The sequence below is a fragment of the Carassius auratus genome, chromosome 6 (assembly GCF_003368295.1).
Source record: "Carassius auratus strain Wakin chromosome 6, ASM336829v1, whole genome shotgun sequence".
NCBI lineage: Eukaryota > Metazoa > Chordata > Actinopteri > Cypriniformes > Cyprinidae > Carassius > Carassius auratus.
The window spans coordinates 11155349-11177579 of NC_039248.1; the positions used below are offsets into that span (position 1 = coordinate 11155349).

General features: G+C 35.9%; 1 protein-coding gene across 1 annotated transcript in view; it reads right to left on the reverse strand.

Moving 5' to 3' along the window:
• Nucleotides 1–12645: 12645 nt before the first annotated feature.
• Nucleotides 12646–22231, reverse strand: part of LOC113096346 (contactin-3) — a 57157-nt gene continuing 47571 nt past the window's right edge. The window contains exons 19-23 of the mRNA XM_026261718.1: nucleotides 21868–21977; nucleotides 19255–19441; nucleotides 18343–18455; nucleotides 17416–17581; nucleotides 12646–16591 (exon numbers count right to left, since the gene is read on the reverse strand). Coding sequence (XP_026117503.1) covers nucleotides 16497–16591; nucleotides 17416–17581; nucleotides 18343–18455; nucleotides 19255–19441; nucleotides 21868–21977 — 671 coding nt within the window. The 3' untranslated portion in view covers nucleotides 12646–16496. The remainder of the gene's footprint in view (nucleotides 16592–17415; nucleotides 17582–18342; nucleotides 18456–19254; nucleotides 19442–21867; nucleotides 21978–22231) is intronic.

The following is a 22231-nucleotide window of genomic DNA, read 5'->3' on the forward strand; positions in this document are numbered from 1 at the left end:
ATATAAAAATGTGTTAAAAAAAAATATTATATACACTGTATAAACAAAAGTATTGGTACACCTCAACTTTACAACAACAAGGACTTTGCATTGCATCCTAAATACATACATTAATATGGAGTTGTTCACCCTTTGCAGCTATAACAACTTCCACTCTTCTGGGAAGGCCTTCAATACAACATTTTTGATGTATCTGATCTCATCCCAATACCATCAACACACTGCTTCATAGGCAAAGGATACAAGGTATGCAACCCTTAAGATTTGTCCTTTCTGCCTTTTATTCAAACAGCTGGGAGTGCAACTCTGATGCGTAACATGCTGTCTACTAAGGGAGCTCACTAGGTTTTGGAAGAAAGTGATTATCTGAAGGAGTCATTTTACATGAGCATAGATCAACGCTCTAAGTTATTCGGGTGTTTGGTGATAATGCAAAGGTTATGGGGACACTTTAAAATTCATGATTTAAATATGCAGGAGGTATAATGAGTTCATCATATTGTCAGATTCATTTGATCCTTAAGTAGTGCCCTTCTCTGAACAGTGAATGAGAAAATAATTGAATTGTATAAAAACACTGCCCTCTGACAAGACTCTGTGTGAGTACGTCTCATCTGTGCCTGAGGGACTATCACAATGAGAAAGGCTGTGAACATATTCATCAGAATGATTTGCTAAAATGCCACCCAGCATTACAATACATCCCTTGTTGCAAAATCTTAAAATAGCTTGTGTAAAATGGCAGCTATTTCTTCTACCGCTCTCTCCACATCATTTCAGTTTTTTTTTCTCTCCTGTCTTTATTAGCATAAACAGCTGGTGTTTCTTCACACTCTGAAATCATGCCCAGAAACATTAACATGTATGGTGGACATGTGCCAAAAGATGTGGACCAATTAAACAAGAGCATAAGTCTGTATTGATCTGTCTGACCAGGTTAAGTTAATTAACAGTCTTCTGTAGCCTACCAGAAAACATTTATATCTCAGAGGTTGCTCATTCAAAGCACAGGAAATTTAATGGGGTCTCAGATGTGTTTCATTAAAATATTTTTTTTTCATAGGTCTCTCTACTTTTTAACATATGGCTCATATGCTGCAAGTGGAACTGCTTTTAAAGCAGTTCACATCGGTTTTCATTATTATTATTTATTTGTTTAGCTATGTTCATGGATTTTGAGGATGAACACATTTGATGCAGTCCGAACATCTGCCACATTAGGCTAGCTTGTTAGAATTTGACTAGATGTATGGTACATCATATCCAGACTTTCAACATCAAAAGCTATGAGAAGCTTGACTTGTCTTGTTGTTAATTATTATGTTAATTACATCATTATAATTACCATTACCCTCTGTTATCCTCTGTTATTGTCTGTTATTGATGAGCTTAAATACACTGAATATAAAAAAAATATACTGTATATGCACAGCAGTTTCTCCGTGCAAACTTTTTTCTCCACCCACGTGTTCCTACGCACCAGAAAACCAGCCGTTTCTCAGTCAGCAGCTGGGTTAAAGGTGCTTTGTTAAACCGAACAAGTGCACAACACAGTTACAGTGTGCTTTGATCTCTGGTGGGCCTCAATATGATTTTTTTTTTTTTTGCATGTCATTATCCTTTTTGAAAAGATGTCATTACTTCAAATATGTTCAGTGGTAGCTTACCCACTGTTGAGACTTCAGTGGTGTAGATGTTGCCCACCTGCTGTGAGAGAGAAAAAACTCGAGAAACTTCAGAACTCTGGAAACTAGCATGTGAAATATACATATACAAAGTTGATTTTAATGCTGTAATGTTATACAGTAGCCTATATGGCAAAACTATTTCATTGTTTGGAATAATAGGTTGCATTACAAAATCTTGTGAGGTGTTGTTAGTACATCAGACAATGTTAGTGCCGAATCACATAAAAGATTAGTTCATAATGAATCGTTCATCACCAACAAATCACTATTAGCTATTGTTAGGAGGTCCAGTTTATATTCAGGCAGTATCACACGAGTATGTGGCCTAAATAAAAATAAAATACAATTGTGTATAAGGTTACATACAGTAGCTACCTAATAATAATGATAAGGATGGACAGCAAATACAAATACAAAAGAGACAAGCTATGATTGAGAATTTAGTTGTTTCATTATTTGAATTTGCCTAAAAGGAACACCAGAAAGTGAAACTAAAACGAGGATGAGTACTACTAGTGTATTAATTTTACATCTGTTATGTGAATATTTCATTGGGCCACTGTGCCAAAATTGTTTGTGAGTGCATGACTGCAGTATTGTGTACTGACACTGCGAACCTGGTTCTGGTTGGGAAAAGTTACAGACAGTGTTGCAAGCCCGCTGTTTTCCCGTGAAATTGGACTACTTTAACACCGATGCCGCATTGTGTTTTTCATGTTCGCGGTTTGAAGCAACCCTGATAACATGATATTTAGCCCATGGAATGCACATTTTACCAGATAACCCTACCAAAAAAACATAGCCCCCCCTCACAACGTGATTTTGAGGCTAGTTTTGAGTAGCAATTTGGTGTGTTTTGTTATGAAACCTGGCAATCCTGGTTACAGGATAGAAGTACGCACAGACGGTTGCGTTTTATGCCGAAATAGTTGGTTTATTTATTTTACTTGCTTAACAAACAATTTGTAATTATTACTAATTCCTACTACTTTGTGTTGGATCTGGATTGGCTGTTATTTTTTAAATAACCTTTGCAAGACAATGTGTTTCATAGGCTACGGTATTTTCCTTGTAGGCTATACATAAATGCTTTTTCATTGTATTTATTGTTTGCACTATTAGCTATTTGTATTTCTATATTTATAAGCAGTATCACACAAGCAAGAGTTCCTTATACAGATTAACCTTTCTAGTTACTTTGTCATTTTTTTCATAAATGCAATCACTTTTCCATCTACTGATGTAATGATGTAAACATTTAGAAACAGCCACAAAAAAAAAAACAAATCTTGAGGCTAAACCTCATTCCCCTGATCTCAAGAGATATACTAGCGACTGACACTAGAGGCTGTAGTCTTTAGCCTTCTTGTTAGAGCATCTGCCTCCCATGCCAGAAGCCCGGGTTCGAGACCCACTCGGAATGAGAATGAGAATGAGATGTGGCTGTCAGGACTCAGGAGAGAGGGGTTACATTGGTGCCGTGACCCGGATGGGAGTGAGGTTTATGGGGGTGAGTGTAACGGAGGCCAGTGAGTAGGTGCTGTACAGGTAAACTTCACTCCCCTGATCTCAAGAGACGCACTAGCGACTGACACTAGAGGCTGCATTCTTTAGCCTCCTTGTTAGTGCGTCCACCTCCCATGCCTTAAAGCTGGGTTCAAGACACACTCTGTACAAGAATGAGGTGTGGCTGTCAGGACCCAGGATGGGTTACATATGCACATGTATAAAATAGAGTAAAGCTAAATAGAACTAAAAATTATGCTATGCTGATGTAGCCTAGCTACTATAGTTATTTGGATATCTCCATTACTAATATATAAAATAACCTTAATTGTTGTTAGTCTGTATACAATGACCCATCACATTACATCACTATCACTTAGGTTACTGTTGTTAGAAGCTAAATTTTGAAAATGTCTTTCACACAGGAGCATATATATAGTTTGTCTAATGGTGAAAATATATAAAGTTGCGACTCAGTTTATTACACTGTCCTTTTTTCTTTGACTTATGCATATAATCTTTACTTGTACAGCTAAGCAGCAGGAGAGGAATATGTGTCTGTAGATTTTACTTTTTCCTCAGTGGCTGAATATTTATTTATTTATTTTTTAAAATATGATCAGCGCCATGGGGACCAAATTTATGAAGGTGATTCAATTTGTTTCTTATTGACACTTGCGTTCCCTCCAGCAAGAACTCTTCCTTTTTATTGATCCGGTGTTTGTTTATGTCCCTTTGGGGGTCACAGAATTTTGAAAGATATTGGTATTCTGTAACCCATAGCTGAAAATCCAATGTCATCACTTCTGTTGTGTCTTGCTTAACACAAATGACAGGAGACTAGAAGCACTGACCTTGCAAATACAATGGAAACTGTCCCATGCATTTCCCCAACCAGATCTGCCTTAGTCAATTATAGTTGCTTAGTGGTTGTTTTATTCCAAACTTACATTCACGACTCAGGTAAAATATTACACATTTTTCCTTGGAACAGATGAAAAGCATTGCAAATAACAGTGACACAAAGAACTCTCTTAACTTGATGCATTATTAAAATATTCACCTTAAAGCTGTATATAAAAAACTATTATATTTTATCCAGTCATGTCCTAGTAACTACTAGAACACAATAGCAAACTTTTGCACCATTCACATTTCCTATAGTTTCTACCCACAATTCAGAATTTTCTGTAAACATCAGAATAAAATGACTAGCTTTAGATGTTCACTTAAATTATTAAATTATACACAAAAAGATGAGATGAGAGGTGCTCGCTTTTTACATCGGTACTCACATGCCTTTGGCTTACTTTACCCCACAGTTACTATCACAGAATACTCAATGGGATAATGGAGATGACCATTTGTAAAACAAGACAGCCATTTATACAGAGCAAAATAACATTCTTCAAAATCATGCCCCAAGAACAGTGAAATGCCGACATTGTCGGCCTTCCAAATAATTTTCTTCTGAAAAATGTCCTTGGATTGTTTTATTGAGTTGTGGAGAAGCATGTCACATGTAAGGACGGAAAGTTCAAGGCAGTCTAGATTTGCCCTTGTTTAGTTTTTTTTCCCAGTTTTGCCCAATTTATACTCATTTCCTGGGAACAATTTTTCCTGGGAATTTTTGTGTGTATGTGTTTGTGCATTTGAGTGCTGTTTTGTACACTTCTTTAAAGTGGTGAACACGTGCGACCTTCATCCTCAAATGTTGATTTTAATGCTGTAATGTTATACAGTAGCCTATATGGCAAAACTATTTCATTGTTTGGAATAATAGGTTGCATTACAAAATCTTGTGAGGTGTTGTTAGTACATCAGACAATGTTAGTGCCGAATCACATAAAAGATTAGTTCATAATGAATCGTTCATCACCAACAAATCACTATTAGCTATTGTTAGGAGGTCCAGTTTATATTCAGGCAGTATCACACGAGTATGTGGCCTAAATAAAAATAAAATACAATTGTGTATAAGGTTACATACAGTAGCTACCTAATAATAATGATAAGGATGGACAGCAAATACAAATACAAAAGAGACAAGCTATGATTGAGAATTTAGTTGTTTCATTATTTGAATTTGCCTAAAAGGAACACCAGAAAGTGAAACTAAAACGAGGATGAGTACTACTAGTGTATTAATTTTACATCTGTTATGTGAATATTTCATTGGGCCACTGTGCCAAAATTGTTTGTGAGTGCATGACTGCAGTATTGTGTACTGACACTGCGAACCTGGTTCTGGTTGGGAAAAGTTACAGACAGTGTTGCAAGCCCGCTGTTTTCCCGTGAAATTGGACTACTTTAACACCGATGCCGCATTGTGTTTTTCATGTTCGCGGTTTGAAGCAACCCTGATAACATGATATTTAGCCCATGGAATGCACATTTTACCAGATAACCCTACCAAAAAAACATAGCCCCCCCTCACAACGTGATTTTGAGGCTAGTTTTGAGTAGCAATTTGGTGTGTTTTGTTATGAAACCTGGCAATCCTGGTTACAGGATAGAAGTACGCACAGACGGTTGCGTTTTATGCCGAAATAGTTGGTTTATTTATTTTACTTGCTTAACAAACAATTTGTAATTATTACTAATTCCTACTACTTTGTGTTGGATCTGGATTGGCTGTTATTTTTTAAATAACCTTTGCAAGACAATGTGTTTCATAGGCTACGGTATTTTCCTTGTAGGCTATACATAAATGCTTTTTCATTGTATTTATTGTTTGCACTATTAGCTATTTGTATTTCTATATTTATAAGCAGTATCACACAAGCAAGAGTTCCTTATACAGATTAACCTTTCTAGTTACTTTGTCATTTTTTTCATAAATGCAATCACTTTTCCATCTACTGATGTAATGATGTAAACATTTAGAAACAGCCACAAAAAAAAAAACAAATCTTGAGGCTAAACCTCATTCCCCTGATCTCAAGAGATATACTAGCGACTGACACTAGAGGCTGTAGTCTTTAGCCTTCTTGTTAGAGCATCTGCCTCCCATGCCAGAAGCCCGGGTTCGAGACCCACTCGGAATGAGAATGAGAATGAGATGTGGCTGTCAGGACTCAGGAGAGAGGGGTTACATTGGTGCCGTGACCCGGATGGGAGTGAGGTTTATGGGGGTGAGTGTAACGGAGGCCAGTGAGTAGGTGCTGTACAGGTAAACTTCACTCCCCTGATCTCAAGAGACGCACTAGCGACTGACACTAGAGGCTGCATTCTTTAGCCTCCTTGTTAGTGCGTCCACCTCCCATGCCTTAAAGCTGGGTTCAAGACACACTCTGTACAAGAATGAGGTGTGGCTGTCAGGACCCAGGATGGGTTACATATGCACATGTATAAAATAGAGTAAAGCTAAATAGAACTAAAAATTATGCTATGCTGATGTAGCCTAGCTACTATAGTTATTTGGATATCTCCATTACTAATATATAAAATAACCTTAATTGTTGTTAGTCTGTATACAATGACCCATCACATTACATCACTATCACTTAGGTTACTGTTGTTAGAAGCTAAATTTTGAAAATGTCTTTCACACAGGAGCATATATATAGTTTGTCTAATGGTGAAAATATATAAAGTTGCGACTCAGTTTATTACACTGTCCTTTTTTCTTTGACTTATGCATATAATCTTTACTTGTACAGCTAAGCAGCAGGAGAGGAATATGTGTCTGTAGATTTTACTTTTTCCTCAGTGGCTGAATATTTATTTATTTATTTTTTAAAATATGATCAGCGCCATGGGGACCAAATTTATGAAGGTGATTCAATTTGTTTCTTATTGACACTTGCGTTCCCTCCAGCAAGAACTCTTCCTTTTTATTGATCCGGTGTTTGTTTATGTCCCTTTGGGGGTCACAGAATTTTGAAAGATATTGGTATTCTGTAACCCATAGCTGAAAATCCAATGTCATCACTTCTGTTGTGTCTTGCTTAACACAAATGACAGGAGACTAGAAGCACTGACCTTGCAAATACAATGGAAACTGTCCCATGCATTTCCCCAACCAGATCTGCCTTAGTCAATTATAGTTGCTTAGTGGTTGTTTTATTCCAAACTTACATTCACGACTCAGGTAAAATATTACACATTTTTCCTTGGAACAGATGAAAAGCATTGCAAATAACAGTGACACAAAGAACTCTCTTAACTTGATGCATTATTAAAATATTCACCTTAAAGCTGTATATAAAAAACTATTATATTTTATCCAGTCATGTCCTAGTAACTACTAGAACACAATAGCAAACTTTTGCACCATTCACATTTCCTATAGTTTCTACCCACAATTCAGAATTTTCTGTAAACATCAGAATAAAATGACTAGCTTTAGATGTTCACTTAAATTATTAAATTATACACAAAAAGATGAGATGAGAGGTGCTCGCTTTTTACATCGGTACTCACATGCCTTTGGCTTACTTTACCCCACAGTTACTATCACAGAATACTCAATGGGATAATGGAGATGACCATTTGTAAAACAAGACAGCCATTTATACAGAGCAAAATAACATTCTTCAAAATCATGCCCCAAGAACAGTGAAATGCCGACATTGTCGGCCTTCCAAATAATTTTCTTCTGAAAAATGTCCTTGGATTGTTTTATTGAGTTGTGGAGAAGCATGTCACATGTAAGGACGGAAAGTTCAAGGCAGTCTAGATTTGCCCTTGTTTAGTTTTTTTTCCCAGTTTTGCCCAATTTATACTCATTTCCTGGGAACAATTTTTCCTGGGAATTTTTGTGTGTATGTGTTTGTGCATTTGAGTGCTGTTTTGTACACTTCTTTAAAGTGGTGAACACGTGCGACCTTCATCCTCAAATCACATTTGCCCTTAAGCAGATGTAACAGACCCTCAGCGATATCGTAGGGGATAAAATTAACTCAAAGAGACGTTCACCATCTGAATGGCTAAAATTGGTTATGGTCCCATTCTGATGCATGCATAGCATGTATCGACCTTAAGCAATATCAAGTTTTCATCCTTGTCAGTACGGGTTCAGTGTGAGAGAATTGTTCTCTCTCTTGATTTAATGGTGCCAGCATGTTGTCAAGAAAGGATATCAGGATGTCTAGCGAGAAGCAATCTGCAAGATAATTACCCTGGTGGGGAGTCTTACAACACTCAATATGGTAAACTGCCTCCTTCATGTCAGACAGAATCACTTGCACAATGCAAAATCAGTATGATATTTATTAAGGGTACAAACCAAAACCTATGATCTGCATTAAGCCTTTGCTGTCATTGTACACCAGGGTACTAGTTGCATCAGACAGGACATAAATCATAATAAAAATCCAGTATTAAAAGTCTTGACAATAAATTGGGAGAAAAGACGATAGCGATGAAGTCACATAAACCGAGGCACATGTAAATTATTCCTCAAAGTGACTCCACAGAGAGTTTCTCTGAATTAAGATGTGAATATAACCTAACCCAAAAACCCCCAGAGGGACTGCTCACCGCTTTGAAAAGAAAATATTGAATATGAAAAAGGGATTTGAGTTCTTTCATTGGGATGCTGTATGTTCTGATGCTCTCATCAGTGTTATAACTTACCGATACCCTAACCCTAATCATGACTAACCTTAATCAAACCATAATGAACAACACCAGTTAAAAGAAAATTTAGACATTAAAACTAAAACTGGAACTGTACTTGAGCAGTTGTTATTTCAACCATACAGCGCAGTAAATTGCATCATTTTTAATCACAGGATGTAACCGTGTCTTTCATGTTGCTTCTGCAAAGCAGCATTACTTTACATTTGTTCATTTGTGGTATTTGTAAAATGTTGTAATATGTATATATATATATATATATATATATATATAAAATAAAATGTAAAACGTTTTTTTTTTATTTTTTTTATGGAGGACACACATAGATAAACAGGACAGAAATGTTGAAAAAAAAAATCCTAAGAGAAAGAAAAAAACTAAATATAATATTCTATCCTTCTGTTGTCAACCAGCAGATTTTCACGTTAAATTAACCCTTGAGAGCACCCATACTTTTCCTATTAAATAAAATAAAAAATGTAAAAAATTTACGGTAAATGTGTAAATTTGTTTGGTGGGTCTTCAGTCCAGATGGCATTAACGTGTCTCAATTCATATCAGGAACACAAGCCAAACTATAGCTGAGATAAGAGATGCAGTCCTCTTAAAACCCACACTAAAGAGTCCCTCGTGCCAGATATGACCCAGTACTCCATGATAATGAGGAGCATCGCCCCACGTCCTCACTCGTACCACTACTTCAAAGCATCTACTTCTGTGCCAGCAGACCATGTTGATTAAGAATGTTAGTCCTCATCCGAGCAGAGCCCTAAAGCAGCTCTCAAAACGCCAACATGTCAGCCTTTTTCCAAGAGAAACTGGTGTCAACATATGATATAATCTGTCATGAATCATATGCTAGATTTATACTGCAAGCAGAGTGCATGTCTGAAGACCTTAAGGCTAATGAGTGAATATATCTGTCCATTGAGACAGACCACGAGAGACTTACTGGAGAGATATTATCTGGATAATAAGGACAGTTGGGCAACTCACTTTGACAGCAGCGTGATGAACCACTCAGTGTGCTTTCTGTCTGGTCTAACACAAACTTGTTACGGTTTTGAGATTAATAAATGAGCTGGACATATCACGTGGAGTATAATTTAAGATTAGTAATAGAGTGAAAAAATTATCATATGAGCAGCCATTCATTTTTTAATTTTCTACTTATCAAAACCCCGTGAAACCAAATGCCATTTCCTTTTCTTTGTTTAAATATTTCCTAACAGGGAGCAGAAACAGGACACACTGCAGGGCTTGTGTTCGTTTATGTCACAGCCTATCAGCATTACAGCACACTTCCGTCTACGAAATCACTGAGGACACTTAATGTGAATAAACTGCAGCCTCTTACAATATATGCAATTAAGAGATGTAAAATAAAGTGTTAATGTAATCAATGACACATTGAGAAACCATAATTAGATGTTTTTTTTTTTGTTTTTTTTTTTCATTTAGGGGGAAGAGCTGTAAAGAGAACTTTATTGGACAGAAGATTGTGGTATACAAGTCGTCATCAATATTTTTGGACTATTTTGACAGAAGAGAAGAGAGTGTTTTAAACGCATAAACATCCATTCAAACGTACAAAAAATAAAGTGAAATATATAAACTGTTATTTAAAATTAATATATTCAGAAAACATTTATTTATTTTGTAACAATATTTCATAGTTTGGCTGATTTTACTGTATTTTTTTGATCAAATAAATACAGCTGTTGTGAGCATAAGAGATTTCGTTCAAAACATCCTTATAAAGTAATTAATGATTACTCCAAATTTATTTTATTAATGATTCCAGACACGACCAGTAGTGTATTTTTAGTTTTTATTTATTTCTTTGTTATATTAATTTCATTCATATTTTAGAACAGGAAACCATTAAACTACCTCTTACTTTCCATATAGTGCTGGTCACCTACATATTATTTATATCTGTGACGATTTTAAAATATAGAGTTTGGCATTTTTAACTGAAGTGAATGCTATTCTCATTAGTCATAATGTCTGCTTTGTGAATTAATTGTTCTGTTGAGCAGATTCTGTTTATTGATTCAGTTGAACCAGTTCACTAACTGAACTAACGTTTTGTTCACAAGCTGGGACAAGTGATCCAGTGATCTGGTCCCAATACTTCTAATTAACTCTGAGTCAATTTCCTGTCAAAATTAACCAGGAAAAGTGTTATAGATGGCATCCTATGTATTACAATTAAACTTAATTGAAAAAAAAAATTCAGTTGAAATTTAAACTGAATCATGATGTTTGGGAGCATGATATAAAATAACCAGTTCACCCAAATAGTTACAAGCATTTCTTATTAATGTCAGTCTTGACTAGCCACAATGCTACGTATATGTGTACAGTATGTGTCACGTCAGTGTGTAATTGCAATTATGAAAGAGATGCAGACTTCCTCTAGACATGTTGTTTAGTAATAAAATCTCCCTCTGACATTAAGATGGAGCCTGGGCGTCTTACTGATGAGCTTGGCATTTATACTTAATTAGGAAAACACTTTGGTCTGCTGAACCTTTAATTATACACCATTCATTCAGCTTCTGGAGATGACCCAGACCAAGCCTTTTCCACACTCATCTGAAAGTAGGCTTGTTTGGGGAGTGATACATCACTGCACATCAAACAATGCAATGATTAGTGACCCAAAATAAGTCGGTGTGACTCCAGGTTATCTGCAGCGAAGGTTTGAGTCCAGACATCACCTCCCAGGCCGCTTCAAATATTGATTAGCATGTCCAGCTAATTAAATTACTATTAGTAGCATACTATTATCAGGATAATATTGCTTCTCAAAGGAGCTATTAAACTCTTTAACTACTCTTGACATTTTAAATGAATATGAGCCATCACATGATGCTTTGTTCTACAAGCAGCCAAGGCAAAGCTTGATCCAGTTTCGATCCCGCAGATTAAAAAGGGTCAGCTTATTATTCATGTCATTTGAGGCCGGCCCGGCATAGACACTCTGATTTCAACAATCTCGCATTGGATTACATCTAAGAAGCTACTGTATGAGTTAATTACGCATCAATTCCTCTGTCCTGCACAGGAAATATTGTGAATACAGACATGACATCAGCCCTTTAATAGATTTTTTCCTTCATCAAGTTTGTGCACAAGAGAGTAGAATGAAAGTCGTAATACTATTTACAATTAAAAATACATTTGTTTATTTATGCATTATTTCAATGTCTGCTTATATATATATAACAACATAAATTTTTGATGAGAAACATCAAATTAGGTTTTTTTTCAGAACAGCAAAAAAAAAAAAAAATAAAAAAAAAATATATATATATATATTATTTTGCTGTTGTTTTGAAAATATCTAATTTCGATGTTTCTCATCAAAAATGTATGTTGTTTGTAAACATCTCATTATATTATCACTAAACCTTGAATTTAATATTTTTGTTGATAATTCATTTTTTGTTCAATTAGCTTAAGCTCTGATTTTTCTTTTTTTTGGGGGGGGGGGGGGGACTGAGTGATCATAGACGTCACAGAGTAATATATAAAAAATATGAAAAATTATATACAAAAATATGAAATTAATTTATAATTATAAAAATTATACAAAAAATTATCGGCAATATTCACTCAATAGGTGAGGCCTATTATCGATTAGTTATAAAATCAAGTTGAAAGGAAACAGGATAATGATAATTTGATAATGTAGCATAATGAGAAATGTAAAAATGTTTACATAGATAGATAGATGTAGATATATTTTTTTCTAAACAGTAGTTTGACATTACAAGTGGCTTATGAGGCTACCGTTCTTCCACTGTGTAATGTAATTCTATCTGTTTAAGACCCCATAATGAAATACAGCAGCCATCCATGCTTTTGAAATTTTTATTACGTTTTTAACAGGATTATAAAATTCAACACATATGCACCAAACATTTTTCCACATGCACAGTTTTAGTATACAAGACAAAACAGTTACTTTTCAATATGAAAATGTCATGTTATATGTAAGTCATCTCACAGAGATTATTAATTAATACATCAGTATTCAATTCTCAGGGCCGTGTGCAGTAGAAAACGTCAATGGTTATCAATGCTGGCCGACTCTAAAAATATATAGCCACTATTTACATCTGGCCAAGGTATCGTTGTTTTTCATTTCAGATTACTTAGAAACATAATTGGATTGTAGTGATGAGATCTGTTATTAACAGCTCCGATTTTTATATCATATCAAAGTTTTGCCAAAGGGAAACAATAATGTGTAGAAATGAAAGTCGCTGATTATATGGTGTACACAAAATTAGGCAAATTAGACTTCACAATTTTAAGAGTACCAAAGAAACCATTGCTATTAAACAACAATTATTGTTTCAGTGTTTATATGCATCATTACGCTGATATTGTAACTGAGGGTCGGGGCACATTAGAGCAAACCGAGAGCAGGAGGAAAAGCTGCGCATTGAAAAATGAACATATCATTAGTGTCAAGGGGTGTGATAAGCAGCGCTAACTTTGTAATAACTGTAATATGAAATAGTTATATTACATATCAAAAGCTTATTTTAATTTTTCCTTTGCCAAAAAAAGTATTGAATGATTGAAAATAATAGAACTATAAATAAGTTATAATTTCATAGAGACAAACTCAACTATTGAACTATAAAGAACACCATAAAATGTTTGTTTTCTTGAGCAGCAAATCAGCATATTAGAATGATTTCTGAAGGATCATGTGACACCAAAGTCTGGAGTAATGATGCTGAAAATTCAGCTTCGCATCACATCAATACATTTAACTTTTAAAATAAAAATAGAAAGCAGTTATTTTAAATGCTGTTTCACAAGATTACTGTTTTTACTTTTTGATCAAATAAACGCATACGTGGTGAATATTAGAGACTTCTTAAAAAAAAAAAAAAAAATCAAAGATATAATAAAAATCGAGCCAACCCCAGACATTTGACTTGTAGTGTACGGCTGCATATTCTGAAATCTAGTTTCTCCTGCTTTGACACAGATGTAGGATTGCAAAATGTAACTTATTCTTCTTCAAGAAACTGTTCTCCGCATCTTTCTGCTAAAACTCAAACTCTCTGAATGGGAGAAGGGCAAGGACATCTCAGAGTCTCAAAGCACAAACTCAACACAAGACGGCTGACAGGCACACCAACATCAGTCAATCAAGAGTCTGCATTGTGACAGCCGCAATATAGAGCAGAAAAATCGATATCCCATTGACTGGACCACTGCAGCCTAATCAAGGTTCCCAGACCTTTATGAATGCTTGAAAGAGAACAGATAGGCTGTCCTGACTGGTAATCTGCAGCCTCTTTTTTATCTTCTTCACTAATGTTTTTTAACATGTCTTCATGGGCTGTGCCGCACCTGTTCTGGAGACTTTGCAGGAAGGCTATGTCACCTTGGTTCACTACCTTGTGCTTTCTTCCGACGTTGAGAAGAACAAGTGCAAATTATGGACTCTACAGCCTGATACTGCCATGACAGAGCCAGGAACATATTGTCCAGTGAAGGCACAATTCCTTGGCAGCGAACCTCGGCATTAAAAGGTCACCCCTGAAGTGCCTCGCCTCTTGTCTCATTGAGGGTACAAATGAGAAATTCAGAATTCAGTGCTTGTTAGATGGGTATCAACGTGAGATATTATCACCAATATACTAGTAATCCAATATCATCATGTGGCTGCATGATAATGGATCAACAGATAATCACTAATATATCAATAACTACAAAGATAACTATAAACAATAACTATATTAGTGCCCACACCAATGCAAAATATTGTTTGTTATAAGCTTGAGCAGTTTTTGTTGTCGTTGTTGTCTGTCCTTTTAAATGTTTGGGCTCTTTAAAAACAGGATGGATTCTAACTGGGTGTCAGTGTTTTTAGCCATTTATCAGCTGGAAAAAAAAAATATTGTTTGGAAATGATTGCAATAATATCGTTTCTCTGTGCTGTTTTACAGCGCATCTATTCAGCAACCACAAACATTACTGTTGCGATCCATGTTTGGATTTATTACAGTTCATCACCAAAAAAGTTTGATTGCTTATTTAGTTACAGCAAACATTTGCATATTTTTTTTTTTCTAGATTATCAGTGCTTTTTTTTCTCAGTTTTGAGAGAGCATGTGGACATGGCTCCCAGACTGTGAAGATTAAGTATTACACTGGGCAGAACATATGTCCTTTTAAAAGAAAATCTCTTATTTGGGGGATTTAAGCTATTGACATCTGGCACCCCCAAGCATGAAAGCTTATGGAGGCTTGTTACCAATGCAGGATAATAAAAAAAAATAAGTATGATAAATAGCCCATCCCTACTGTGTCTTTTGAACAATACTACAGGATTAGGATGGAAAACTACCTTGAACAACTCTGATTTTATCAGACTAGTAGGAAACTCTATGGACTTTCACGCATCAGACTTGTACTTGTTTGCAAGGCTTTCAGTCTTTTCACATCTGCAAGGCCATTACAGCTATAAAAATTTGATTCCCTTCTAGCAGTGTTCCACATCTTGTCACTTAGTTTTTGACAGCTTGTTTTGCAGTTTATATGCCAGTTTACTAACACTCACGGACATAAGTACAGGTGGAAGTATGTGAGGCATATGAATGCCTTTCAAAAGCGTACTTTTCTAAGTGAGAGAAACCATACTCAATGGCATTTTGTTACAGTATATATTAAAAGGAATGAATGGGTTACGGATAACATGAACGTTTAAATCTGGTTCAGCTAGATGACATATACAGAGCAAATACTCACAGGAAGAGTAAGCCTTAATTGTGTAGAGTGTCTAATGCGTAACACATCAATAATTTAACCGACATGAAGCGTTGAACAAAATGCTAATACCCATCAAAGAGACTGAGAGGGAGCCTTTGGAGTCAATGGCACTGTAATAGAGGCGGGATGGTGACAGTCTTTTCTTAACTAATGGAAGATTCCCATTAGGACAAATCAATGCAAGGCTTTGTCAACCCAGACCCAGAACTTAGTTAGCACAATGAAACCACAGGAGATCCAAAAATCTGCATTATATATTAGAGCAACTCCCACCAACACTGGGTTCTTAGCCCTTGTCCTCAACTGCAAAACTATTTTCATCTACTTTGGTGCGTACATGAATTTAAGGCATTGATTGTTCTCAAGGATCAGAGGAAAAGATGACGCATTCGCACACTGCATAAAGAAGCGTATTATACAAAGAACAAAAGCACTTTTTTTCCCTATGTGTAGGGTGCCAAAGAAAAAATAAAGTCTATTTTTGTCTTGTTTTCCAATTAATACGATTTGTTTTTAAAGTAAATTTTTCTTAAATCATTGGAAAATATTTCCCCCCGTTTTAAGCATAATGATTTGGTTAGAGAGAAAAAAAATACCAATGGAATAAGGATTTTATACAGGAAAAGAAACCAAAAATACTTAACTAGAAAAGTTTTTTTTTTTTTTTTTTTTTTTTTTTTACTGTACTCTAGATCATCCCTAAACCCCCGAATGACACTCTTGCAGTGCTCTGCCATGTTTACTAATGATACTAATTCCCCCACATTCCCATGATATTTCCATACATGTTGCCGGAGCTGGGGAATCCCATCTGGTCAGATTGTGATGGGAAACATAAGCCTTGTATAAGCAAAGAGCAGAAAGTGTGTTTTTCTTGGAGTGGTTGGGTCTGGTGCTCATGGGAGGCGAACATCAGGAGGCACTGAGCGTCGACAGAGCACAAATGAGGAGCGGAGAGAGAGAAAGTGTGCACAGCCTTCCTGCTCTGGATCCACGGGCACCCATGCCTGTAAGCCAATGCAAACACAACCATCAAGAAACACTATTTAACCCCCCAAAGGAGAGAAAGAGAGCATTGTGGTTTCAATTCTCAGACAGCTTATTCCCAAATCAAAGAGAAATTGCCTAATAATGTAGAAAGTGGAGCAGACCTAATACGCAATGATCAAGAACAAAATATGTTTAAGAAAACTGTCAGCATCAGGAAGTCTAAACTAAATAGACTAAAATAAATTTGAATTCATAATTGTATTTCTATATTAAATAATATATTGATGTAAAATCCAAATTTGTACTTATATACAAGAATTTAGTTCTAAAATGTATTGTAAATATACAGCTATAGATTTCTCATATGTTGTTAAAAATATGCAATGGTTCGACTGAATGGCTCAGTTTGACGAATGAAACATTAATGTTATAGCTGATCTAACATACAGTATCACATATCACTTTTTGCATCTAATGTGCCCTATTCATGGAAAGGACCATTATTGAGGAAAGAATCCTCTGAAAGAATCGGGTTGAATCTGAAAGCAACTCTCTGTACGAAGGCGGAAGGAAGTCAAGCACATTTTGATCGCCTCCCATTTGAAGGAGTGAAGGAATTGGGGGTGATTCTCACTCATTTATATGCAGCTCTGGCTGCATAGTGACAGAGATAGATAGCAGAGGAGCGTGCATTTCTTAAAAGGTCGGATTCTACGACATACTGAAAGACTGAAGAGAACAGAGCAAAATATTTAGGCATCCAAACTGACTGAATCCTCATCAAGAGCTCATCAATGCCGGCGGAAGACGAAATAAAAGACGACAACAGGAAATGACTTACTGAGTTGGTAGATGTGGATGGGCTCGCTTCCTTCCCCCAAGCCTCCTTCACTGAGGGTCTTAATCTGAATGACGTAGTTGTCGTTCGGATTGAGGGTCAACTCAACCGAGGTTTTGTTGGTGATGATGGAGTACATGTCGTTATTCCGGTGTCTTCTGTACAGCACCTGCAGATGATGGCATCCAAATCAATCAAGAGCTTCCATTCAGAATAATTAACACTAGGGCTGTCAATCTTTTTTAATTAAAAAAGCCCCCAAATGAAGATAATTCCAAAACGTATTATTGTGGCAATACAATATACAAACATGACTCTGATTTGAGGCATCATTCATGTCTGTAGTAGTTTAACATTTAGAGACCATCTCTAAGCAACAACAGTGATGTAATGACGTACAGATATATATATATATATATATATATATATATATATATATATATATATATATATATATATATATATATATATATATATATTTACATAACCATGAAATGAGTTAAACACAGGTTTTGCCCTGTTTTTCTAGATGATGTTTACTGATGCTAATGGCTAGTGCTTTTCCCTTGAGCTTCATGACTGTTTTCCCTTGTGGGGAAATTAACACTGAGAGAGCTGTTAATTGCATGCATGTGTAATTAAGAGAGGTGGAACAAGACATGAAATAGCATATGCTGTGCTCTTATCTATAAAACACACAAACGAAACTGCCACGTAACTGCCATATCTCTGTAGCTAAATTACTGCACTCAGTCAACCCTTATTATGCATATCAATAGCATCAGATGCAAATATGCATTGTAGTTCCTGCTGTCATTGTTCAGCTTACAATGCCCGACTGGTAAAGGGAAAACAATGCATTGCCTTTAGTGAAACTCTTCTGAAGTATCCCAATGCATTTTCTGGGTGCAGAGAGATAATGTCACTCACTATGTATCCCGTGACCTCCGATTCAGTTTCGAGAGCGATGACGGGATCCCACTGCAGCACGAGCTGAGAGCCAATCAGATTCCACTCTACGTTCTGAGGGGGCTGTCCAGGCGCTGAGGTTTGTTGTGTTTAAGAAGAAATGGGCAGAAAAAGAAAAAAGGGTTCACAATGTGCGATCAATTGTGCAACCATGTTCGATAACACCAAACTGTTTGACAAGCAGAGTAATCCCGTCAGCAGGGGAAGTTTCTTTTAGCTCAAATCTGTTGCTAAATCAAAACCATTTCTATCACAGACTGACTTGGAAACTGATACATTCTTATTATATAGAATTGGTTTCTACAGTTTGATGTTGTGTGAGATTGTGTGCTTTTTATTGACTATTGCTGGTTTTAATTTAGCATCTAAGTTTAGTGAGAGTTGTTCAGCCCTTTGGGTCAATTTCTGCTGCTTTTAAATGCATTATAAATAAACTTGACTTGACTTCACTACTACAAAAATACATGGTTGAAAACTCCTTCAGTTGGGAAAAAAAAAACCTTTCAAGTCATGTCACAGCTTATGTATAGATTTAGTAATCTGTCCAAAAGTTATAGGTTTTCAATCTTTCACAGACATAACTCATAAAACAAAGTATGAATCTAAAATTCTGCTTGTTTATGTACTACTAGGTTCCCTTAAGCAAGATTTGATGTTACCAACAAAAAACTCTGAGGCAGAAATAGATTCCCACAACATTCAGAATAAAAAATAAAGGTAGAAATATATATATCTATAGAACGTTGTTCTTACACCAGACATGAAACATTTTACTAACTCACATCACATCAGATGCACACATCAAATAAACGTGTCAGCAACACATAATCACGGAATGTTCTCTGAAAATGGTTTGAAATGGACAGTACTTACGTGGTTTTTTGGTGGTAACATTGACATGTACAGACTGCGGGCCAGTTCCTGCGGTATTGAAGGCACACACCGCTATATAATACTGAGTGTTCCCCTGCAGGCCGCTGACATTCACTGCTGTGTAGTTTCCAGTGATCCGCACTTTACCCACTGTATCCGGCTTGGTGTCATCTTCCCAGTACACCACCTGTTCGCCAGGACACAAAACAAGGGCATTTTATATACAGTATCCTTGACTTTAGTTGTAAACAGCTATCTGCCAGAGCAATTACAATCACTCTTGTAACTCAGTGTGACCCTAAATATGCAGATTTTTCTCAAAGGAAGTGCTACTGTGAAAAAAAAAAATAATAATAATAATTATTGGCACATTCATTTAATTTAAATGGTTTGTAATGGAAATCTATTAAATCTGTGGAAAGTATGCAAAGTAAATGCCAGGAATTTTTAAATGCAGCCATAAAAGGTGAGATATGATTTGCATGGAATTTATTACATTGTATGAGTCATTACATTTGAGATTTCTAATGAGTCCTTCAACATGACTTGATTTCACAACAATCACAAATAACAGAGTGATCAGATATTTGACACGTGTTTGAATTCACTGATATTATTCACTGCATTTAGCTGATCCTTTGTGTCTTCTCTGCAAATTACAAGCTTGAGAACATATCTCTGGCTGCTGGAAATATGATATTCTTTTGAAATGGTAGATTCTCTTGAGGATATGAAATTTTCAATTAACATTTAGCTGTGTGCTAGGTGAGAAACAATTAGGCAGCGGAAATGAAATAATCAATTATTAACCCCAGGTCATATGTAATATCAATACTGAGGCATTAAGTATAGGACGATTTAAGCCAATTTGAAAATGAGACATTAATGAGATCCGCCCAAGGGAGGCATATTTCTGAATTGTTTCTTTTCTACCTTTTGCTCTCTCTCTACATTGCATTGCATCATTTAGACTTGAATTGAGAATTCATTTATTAAATTTAAATTGTGGCAGCAAACAGGTTGCAGAATTTTAATTCAAAAGAGAATGCAGGAAAAGTATAACCATGAACATAATGATTAAATTTAAAGAAAATTATTATTATTATTATTATTATTATTATTATTATTATTATTATTATTATTTATTTATTTATTTTTTACACAGCCATTTTGGGGTTGGTAAGATTACTAATTTTTTTTTTCTTATTTTTGAAAGAAAAAGTCCTACCTTCTTTTGTCTTCTACTCTTTCCGAAGTTGAATTTGCTTGATTAAAACCAGTAAAAACAGTAATATTGTGAAATACTATTACAATTTAAAATAATTATTTATTTTTGCTTTTTTTTAAATGTAATTTATTTCTGTGATTGCAGAACTGGATTTTTTTTTAGCAGTCATTACTCTAGTATTCAGTGTCACATTATTCTCCAGAAATCTTTCTAATATGCTGATTTTCCTGATTTTTTTTAAATTAATATTAACACTGAAAGCAGTTGCGCTGCTTAATATTTTTGTGTAAACCTTGAACTGTTTTATTCAGGATTCTTTGATGAATAAAAAGTACAAAAGAACAGCATTTATTTGAAATAGAAGTTCTATTATAATGTAAAAGCCTTCAATGCGTCCGTGCTGAATAAACATGTAATTTACTTAAATAAAACCTTGTTAACCCCAAACCGTTGAACAATACTATTTCATTTCAACAGTACATTTCATCATATTAAACAAACTTTTGTGGATCAGGTAAGAACACTTAAATTCCCCAAATGAATTATCATTGCTGAATTACTCTAAATAGCAATTCAAAGTATGCAAAGTAAATCTTCCTTTCATTCCGAATTTAATTCCAATTCAGCTTCCTGTAGGTGTGACCAATGCAATGCAAATTCATTGAAAATAAGTCAGATGTTCTTGCTTCCACTGAACCACAAGATGTCCAAATTATTACACAGATTACATAACTGATATATAAAAAGAAGTATTAAATTAGAAAAATGCAAAGTAGATGCATCTGCATTAGCAGACTCAGACTGCTGGACCTTACTGCTTGGTTTTGTGCAGAAGGAAATGCAGTGATAGTTTAATAAAAAGGAATTTTCCATTTCAAATGCTGCAGGTGCTTCAAAGGGCCCTGAGCACAAATAAATGGAATATACGCTTACAGCGCAGTTCCTTGATCCATGCCGCTTTGATTTGGTCTTCCAGTCCTCGCTAACGAAAGACGAGACAAAAATAAAACCTAAAAAGTTTTCCCCTCATCTAGAATCCAGTGACATGATAGTTCTATTCTTTCCAGACAATATGGCCGCTACCATGGCAACGTGGCGGTTTTGTGCCGCAGGGCAGGGGTGACAGAGATGGAGAGAGTGGCTTGTGAGAAAGCGAGACTTTCTTTGCATTCCTGAAAGGCCAGTGGAGAGCTTTCATCTAGCTTCTAAGAGCCGCAGACATTTAACAAAGCAGCGGAGCTGTCTAAACACTGGCATTCTCCATGTTTGAGGTGGCATGGGAGAGGTGAGAAGCACTTTTAATAATCGCTCAAGATCCCAATCGCATTATTAAAGGGAAAACATGACATTTAATGTGGTGAACGGTAAGACAATGCGACTCAAACCTCATATCCGAGAACTCTTTCAGGGGTCGACGCAATTGGCTCCCAGGTAACTTCGATGTCAGCCGCCGACAGACTTTTTGCTGACACTCTCTCCGGCGCTACGCTCGGCACTGTGGAGAAACGGAGAGATGTTGAGGCTCTTACTCGAAAAGCTTTACACAGCCATCGAAGCAAAATTGGATTAATTCAGCGAATGAAGCCCCGGTCTCACCTGAGAGAGGCCCTACTTCATTTTAATGGGAACTATGACTGACAGAGAAGGGGACAATCTGCTGGGAAAATTCAATTAACACTCTAGCACATGAATAGGCCTGTAAGTGTCTAGCAGGATTTGTTGTAACCTATAGCCGCAATAACTAATATA